The 8,294-nt window shown below is 44.6% G+C and overlaps 1 protein-coding gene across 1 annotated transcript in view; it reads left to right on the top strand.

Moving 5' to 3' along the window:
• Nucleotides 1–226: 226 nt before the first annotated feature.
• Bcar3 (BCAR3 adaptor protein, NSP family member) overlaps nt 227–8,294 on the top strand; it is a 114,398-nt gene continuing 106,330 nt past the window's right edge. Inside the window, exons 1-2 of the mRNA XM_046461988.2 lie at nt 227–365; nt 6,773–7,100. Coding sequence (XP_046317944.1) covers nt 6,784–7,100 — 317 coding nt within the window. The 5' untranslated portion in view covers nt 227–365; nt 6,773–6,783. The remainder of the gene's footprint in view (nt 366–6,772; nt 7,101–8,294) is intronic.

The following is an 8,294-nucleotide window of genomic DNA, read 5'->3' as shown; positions in this document are numbered from 1 at the left end:
GGTCTACGCTTGGGGACTGGCTTGTCCAGGAGATTGGAAGTCAAACTTTAAAATCCGGGCAGAGGAGGGCCAGGCTAGATCTCCGAATGTAAATGTCCCCAGGGTTCCACAAGGCCGCGCAAATCGGCTCGCCGGGGTGTGGCCGCGAAGCCGCAAATCACCAGTTGAGGGCCAGAGTGCGCCGCACACTCAGAGCGGTGCCTGCTGTTGCCGCGGTCGGAGCTACTGCCATAGGCACCCGCGAGCGGCGCCCAGGCTACTCGGCCGGCGCGCGGCGCAGACCATGAGCGGCCCCTGCTCCGGGAGTAACCGCGGTGCGGGGTCGGCTGCGCAGCCCCTCTGAGCCCCAGCCCTAGAGCCCGGAGGTGAGTCTGCGCGATGCCCCCAGAGCCCTCAGGGGTGCAGATCTTCCCGGAGCTCCTGGGCTTCCCCTGGCCCCAAAGAGAACGAGCTAGGAAGTTTGTTGGGGAAAGTTGGACTTTGGAAAAAGTGGAGCCGGAGCTTGTTGTTTTTCCCCAGCAGAGTTGGCGTTGGGGGTAGGGGGTGGCTGAAGTGGGGATCCGGGACCTCCGAACGCGCTGAGCTCCCGACACGCTGCTGTAGCCCGCGGCGGGAAGAGCTCGGCCAAGTGCGCCGAGCATCTCTGCTCCTTTGCTTCTGTGCCGCTTCTTCCCCGGAGCTGGTCTTGCCGGACCCTCTCCCGCTCTGCCCAAGGCCGGCTGGGGTGAAGGAGGTGCGAGGGCCCAGAGAGCTCCGCGGGAAGTCCAAGGTTTGGAGGAGGCAAGTTTCCCCACTAATCTCTTGGAAAGTTTGCAAAGGAAGCTGAGGAGCCTGCACTGTAACTGACAACATCTCCCTCCCTCTCTCTTTGTTGAGAAAGAATGAATAGTTGGTTGTGTCGCGCCCTCCGCGTTGGGGAGGGGAAGGCACAGGGAAGGAGGACGATGAGCACTTGAGAGAGCTTCCCATCGCAGCCCATCTTTCATTACCCACCTAAGCTGCTACCTCTCAAAAACAATCGATCAGCTGTAGACCTTGGTCGGAGGCAGTGGAGAGGGCGCCAAAGCTGCTGGCGAGACGCGTGTTCTGCGGGACCTTGGTGATTGGGGATTGGAGGCGGGCGGAAAAACTCCTGATTTGGTGTTAATTTGCTTGAAGCAAGGTGCAGGGGGAAAACCCATTTGTCCAACCCCTTGTGTGCATTTGCTTAAAGCCATTAGCTGAAATGGAAAGTAGAACTGTGCCTTCAGAGATTCTTTTAAACATTGACTCTTATCTTCCAAGGCTACACAGACCTCCACACGGAAAATACATCGGTGTGGGGGAAGGTCAATTTAATCTCCCTGGGAGTTGCCAGGGACTGAGAAGATCTAAGTGGAAGGGGAAGACTTAGATGCTGGGGGCGGGGCGGGGCGGGGCAGATCTCCGGGCCCAAGTGCGAAGAGGCTGCCCAGTTACTCAAAGGAAAACCTAAGGGGCAAAGCGGTTTTGCTCGGCTGTGCCAGGGGCCCTACGTAAAAACCTTGCCCTGCCAAGCGCTCGCTCACCGCCCAACTCCAATTTTCTCTAAACTGCTGCTCGGTAACCTCACATTTCCAGGGTGACTAACAGAGATCTCAATCTTCTATTCATATGTATAGAAAGAACTGCTTGTCAAATGGGTGCTAATCTTAAGGACCTTATCATGTAAATCCTGTGCTGTGTTATTTGAAATACAATCCATGGAAGAAATATTCATACTTTAATCATTTGGTTAGACTTAATAAGTTTACTTCAAATATAAAGGATACTCTTAATTCCTAAATCCAAGCAAATTTCATTCTAAGTGGATAAGCCAATTTTATTTGTGGGGTTGTTCCATCCCCTCTCCTTGTTTGAATCTGCAGAAAAGAATTTAAAAACTACAGATCCTATTATGAATTCTCTGTCATAGTCATAGTGGGGCAGCTGAGGTGGTGACTTTTCCACAGTTTAAAATATGATAGAAAGTCCTTAAGGTCCCCATCAGGTAACTATCTATGAATTTAACTTGAAAATAGCCAATTCAGAATTGAGACAAAAACCCAAACAAGTGGGCTGCTTGTCTCTGCAAGATCATGGGTTTCTTTGAGACATCATTATAAAGCAGTGAGTTGGGGCCTGTTAAGCATTTCAGAGCAGATCTGCTGACTAAGGCCAGGAAGGCAGAATGTGCTTTAGTGTTTGTCAGTCTACCCTTGTCCTTAACTAATACTTTCATATCAGAGTCTTTGACCTTTGAATATTTCAAATATATTCAAGATGCACACTGAACTGAGTGGGGACACTGTGTGTGTTTATGTGCCCAGTAGAAAGAGGTCAAGTCAGAAGGCCAAAGTCTGTCCCAGGCTTCTTTCAAAGCCTGGATATGACTTACTTGGTGTGCCTTTTTGGGTGTCCATGTTCACGCCTTGGTGTGTTTATATTTGTTGTTCTAGGTTTAAGCATCTCCCTGCTCATTTGCAAATGTCCACCACAGTAGGGGTACAGTGAACTAGCAAAACAGAAATGGCTCTGCCCTGGCCCAAAGGACACCTGCTATTTATTTTTTAAAAATATTTTTTATGTATTTTTTTAGTTGTAGGTGAACACACAGTATCTTTATTTATTTTTATGTGGTGCTGGGGATCAAACTCAGTGCCTCACGCATGCAAGGCAAGCGCTTTACCACTGAGCTACAGCCTCAGCCCCCAAGACCTGCTGTTTATTGAGTGCTTGTCAAGGGCTTCACGTGCATGATCACATGTAATTTTCACAACAATCCCATGAGACAGGTATTATTAACTCATTTTACAAATGAGAAACTGTCAGACACTTTGAATGATTTGTCCCAGGCCATATAGCTAGTAAGATGGAGGCAGAGTAGAGGCTTGAACCTGTAAATATCCGGCTCCAAAACCTAGATTCTAACTCATACCACTTTAACTTTTAAAGGTCAAATAGTACATAGGAAGTAGATAGTGACTAAGGACAGCAAGACAGAAACATCTCTAAGGAGAGAAAACATGGAAGCCATAGCCTGGAGCCTCTATCATATTGTTCTAGCTGTTTCTTCCTATCTCAAGGCCTGTGTATTTGCTGGCTACCTGGAACTTCTTTTCATGACCGGTTTCTTCTCTTTTTTTCAGGTCTCATATTATTGTTACTCTTCAGAAAGTCCTTCCCAGATCACTCTAATGTAAAGTAACCCTTCACCCTAACCATTGTCTTCTATCATGTCATCTTGTTATATATTCTTTAGAGCGCTTATAACTTGGATATTACTTTTTTTAAAAAAATATTTTAAATATTGGTTTACTTTTCTTATCTGTTTTGTTTGTACTCCCCCATCACGATACAGGCTACCCCAGAGCAGGATGCTATCTAATATATCCTCAGCCATGATACACTGTGAAGCCTCAGAGAAAATATGTCCAATAAATATTTATTTCCCTTATCTGGAAAAATGAACTGAGAACTACCAACATTTATGGCCATTATGTATTGTCTGCTTCCTCTGTATAGTATTGACTTGGTGAAGATGGACTATATCTATTTGTTTTGACACTGTCCCCAACACCTAGCAGAGTGAGTTGCATAGGAGGCCCTCCATAAACATGTATGTCGAATGAATGGTTCTTCTGTTGATTCTTTTGATTCTGTTACCCAGGAAAATGATTCTGAGTGTAAGTTGCTCTGTACCAAAGAGACTCTCGGATCCAGTGGTTCTCCATCCTGACTCTACGCTGGACAATACCAAGGAGCTTTAAAAAGACTGAAGCATCCTACCCACAGAGATTCTGATTTAATGAAATCCGCTCTGGGTTGTGGCTTGGGTGTTGAGATTTTAAGTTTCCCTCAGGATTCTTATGCACAGCCAGGTTGAGAACTACCATTTTGTTTTCAGAACTCATTCCATGCTGTGGTCTTAATAGGCTCGAAGCAGCCATGGTGAGAGAGAGAAAGGATGTAATTCATGGATATTGTATGGTTCCTAATAGTTTAAGAGGTACTTTCATGTCTGTTATCACAGCTGATAATGATAAGATCAAGGATCTAATTTCTTGTTATTTCCCTTTCTGATGATAATTCTTAAAAATCTACGTCTGCCCTCTCTTCTAACTGCACATACCAGTATTTAGCCTCCTCTACACTGAACCATCCCCTGGCACTTGACACACAACAGTTCCAGTAGTGAGCTGCATATCGTCCTCCTGCAGGAGTCCCCTTCTAAAACTAGTTGGCATGTTGTACCTTTTCCTATGATTGTGGCCCGCTTCCTCCTAGCCAGAAGCTTCATGCTCCTGATATTTCTTTACTGTGTCCTTCCTTTCCCTTTCGCAGGTCACTACCCCAGGTCAGAGTTCTTCATCAGTCCTCTATGGGTTACTGCCATTCGCAGGAGCAGCCTCCCTGGAACTCTTACCTCTTCCCATTAAAATTACCAGTTACTTACTTGGGTACAGACTAGAATCTGTCCCTTCTAGGTCTTCCCTAAGACTTAGTCAAGTCCAGACACTTTAGCAGAACCTTCCAGACTTCATGGTCTTCTCCTTAGCTATCTATCTTCCAAGAAATGCTGCTTCACTTCTCAACTCAAGCCACACCACATGACTTGCAGTGTGCTGGGCCTGTGGGGTCACTTTCCAAGCCTTCCCTACAAATTTCAACCTTTCAAAATACTTAGTCTCTATGGTTGCCCTCTCTGAGATCCTCCTGGAGTCTTTTTGTGAAAATTATTTGTTGTTAACCCTTCTAGTTATCTAGGGTTGCTGTTTATGAGTTCTGTCTTCTCATAGAAGTTCATAGTCATAGGGTTGGAACTTAGGCGTCTTTGTTTCTTTGAGTGTCTTATATGGAATAGGTACTTAAATGTTTTTTGAATTAAAGGTAGGAAAGGAGGGTATTAACAACCTTTGTCATCAGAGAATAAGTTTAAGGTGTAAGTAACTTGCAGAAGGGCATTTTAGAGCATTTTAGCTCCATCTTGAAATCTAGATCAGTTTTGATTGTGCAGAGAGGAAACAGGCTGCTCTCAGAGGCTCTGGGGCCCGGATAACTTTTGCCCTCTATACTGTCTTAGAAATAGACCTAATCGACAACATGGCCCTTTGCACATAAAGAGGTTTTGTAGGGTGCTACTGACATCTTCCCCAGGTTCTTTGAAATGATCCAGACCCATGAAATAGGAAGATGCTGATAACTTGAGCAGTCAAGAGTTCATGGCTGTGGGGGGGAATCCTAGTTGGTTTACATCGCTGGTGGTCAGGGGCTGGGAAATTTGGTTTCTTTTTTTAATAACAATGATTAACATTAAGCAAATGCTGACAGTGTGCCAGGTACTAGCCAGAGCTGGGAGGGGCCCTCATGACACTCCTCCCTATTGTTCTGTGCTCACTGTGAGCCAGGCCTTCTGTGTGGTCCCAGTTGAACATGGAACAGACAAGCTTCAGAAATATTAGATGTGGCAAAAAATGGATAGGATTAGGATTATATTCCTTAACTAAAGAGTCCTTCTACCCAGCCCTAGCACTTGTGAATTTCTCTCTTTTCATGCAGAAGCAGTGGATCATGTGTGGTTTCTCCTCCTCCTCCTTCTTCCTCTTCTTCTTGTTCTCCTCCTCTTCCTCCTCCTCCTCTTTTTTGCAAAGGGTTGTTCTCACCAGCCATGGGTGCAGGCAGCACATTAGCTCAGCTGCCCTGCTGTGTGTGGTTTGCAGACCAGAGTCTCATAACAGTGCAAGACAGCCTCTGGAGCCTTCTATCTCCAGAGGATAGCCCTGTTTTTATTGAGGCTCCTCTTTATTTTCCTCTGTATGTTGGCCTTAAATTGTCTTATATGATTTGGCTCAGGTCAAAACCATAGTTTGTTTGAAGGGGGATTAGGAACATGGATTCTGCTCAAGGTGAATGTTTCTACAAGTGGCCGCAGCTGGGAATGATTGTTGGAACAACTGCAACCTATGTGTCACTTTTTCTTTCCATGCTCCATATGTCCCACTCCCATTTTTATTTCCTTCTCCCCTTTTCCTCTTTGTTCTTCCCTGAGTTTGCAGGTACCCATGGGCATTGCTTAACCCTGCTGGTGGCAGACAGGTTCCTGACCCCTGAGGGGGGACAGTGTGCATGCAGCCACCATCGAAGTGGCTTTCCACCACAGCTGAGCCCACTGATATATGGAAGAGCGGCCCACCTCTTCACCCCTGACCCTGGCCTGTCTTCATTAATTAGAGTACATTGATTTATTTATAAGCATCAGGTCTTGCCAGAAAAAAAACTCTGCCCTGGGTAGCTCAACAGAGGGGTTCTTCTGGCACTAAAGACATTCTAGCAGCTAAAGAATTCCAATAATCTCCGCCTGTTCTTATCATTACAGGGTGGTGGACATATGTGAACCAATTATCTAACAATTTATAACATTTCTCTGATGTGTTTATTACTGAAACCATTCCCTAATAGCCTTTTTTGATTAGTTGTGCTTTTCCATCTGCCCCAGTCATCTGAAATAATAAAATGGCTCATGGACCTTTAATAATTCTGAGATGTGTTTTTCCCTTTTGCTTTTGTTGTGAATCTAGGTGAATTTCTCTGTAGGATCCTAAAGGAGGGAATGAGTGTAAGCATCCCTTTTTATTAGGCTCCACTAGTAGTGCCATTAAATGTGGTTTGTCTTTTAACACTCTGAGAATTTTCTTTGGTTATGTGGCATAATGCAAATAGGAAGTCAGCCCTTGTGAATAAATCAGCTTTATTCTTTACTCTCTTTCCTTCTTAGGGTTGAGAATCATGGCTGCAGGAAAATTTGCAAGCCTTCCCAGAAACATGCCAGTGAATCACCAGTTCCCCCTCGCCTCCTCCATGGACCTTCTGAGCAGCAAGTCCCCTCTCGCTGAGCATCGCACTGATGCCTATCAAGACGTGTCTATACACGGCACCCTTCCACGGAAGAAAAAGGGCCCTCCTCCCCTCAGATCCTGTGACAGCATCAGTCTCATGGGCACCCTTCCCCACTCCAAATCCCCACGGCAGAGCTCGCCCCTGACCCAGGATGCCATCCAGGAAAATCTGCTGCACGACTGGAAAAGTGAAAAATTCACCTTCAGGTAACGTCTCTAATTTCATGGGTAAAAATTAATAAACAACTTTTTAAAAGTTATTTTATTAGGGAAAATGCCAAACAGATACTGCGTTAAGAAAATAACTAACTCCCATGGAGCCCTCACCCTGCTTCAGCAGTTAGAAACACATAACTAGTCCTGTTTTGTCTGTTTCCACCTATTTTCTCTCCTCTGTTGGTGGTGGTGGTATTATTATTATTATTATTATTATTATCACTATTATTACCATTATTATTTCGTGGTTCTGGTGATGGAACACAGGGCCTCACACATGGTAGGCAAGAGAGCTACTACTAAGCTATATACCCAGCCCCTCTTTAAATTTTATTTTGAGACAGGAGTTTGCTAAGTTGCATAGGCTGGCTTTGAAGTTGTGATCCTCCTGCCTCAGGCTCCCAAATAGCTGTCTTGGTATTCTTTTGAAACAAATATCATTTACAGATATACTTATTTTATCTGTGAATATTTTGGTATATTTGTTTCAAAGATAAGGACTCTTATTTATAAAGTGTATATAACCACAATATTTAAAAAGAACTGTTGCATCTAAAAAAATAACTATTTCTTAATATCATCTGATAATTGAGAGTATTTTAAAATCTAACTTTCTATATCATTAGTCCCTTAAAAGAAAGCATACTTTTTTAATCAAATTATCAGATTCTGAACTACATCCATTCAATTTTGGGGGGTGGAGGTACTGGGATTGAATGCAAGGGCATTCTATCACTGAGCTACATCCCTCCCCCCCCCCCCTTTTTTTTTTTAATTTTGAGACAGGCTCCTGCTAAGTTGCCCAGGCTGGGCTTGAACTTGTGATCCTTCTGCCTCAGCCTCCCAAGTAGCTGAGAGTGCAGATGTATCAACTACACCTGCTACATCCATTCAATTCTACAGAGATGCCAGGGTGTCTATAAATTAGGACCTGTATCTCCTAATGTGTAGTTGTCAGCATGTTGAAATAAAATTTTGTGTGGAGGTAGCATCAAGTCAGCTTCAGAATACTATAGAACAAGAAATGATTTCTCCTTGCCCATGCCAGGGATCTGAGTAAATAAGCCTTATAATAATAAATGCTGCTTCTCTGGGTTTGTACCAAGCCCTGGCTGTGATTGGTTTCTGCTTGTTGGAGCTAGTTTGAAAACTCCGCACTCCTTTTCCTGTTGAAGAAGATCAGCA

The sequence above is a fragment of the Marmota monax genome, unplaced genomic scaffold, assembly GCF_021218885.2.
Source record: "Marmota monax isolate L192 unplaced genomic scaffold, Marmota_monax_Labrador192_F-V1.1 WCK01_AAM20220418_F8-fsc00070, whole genome shotgun sequence".
In the NCBI taxonomy this organism is placed as follows: Eukaryota; Metazoa; Chordata; class Mammalia; order Rodentia; family Sciuridae; genus Marmota; species Marmota monax.
Note: the sequence above shows the minus strand (reverse complement) of the source record. Positions and strands in the feature narration are given on the sequence as shown.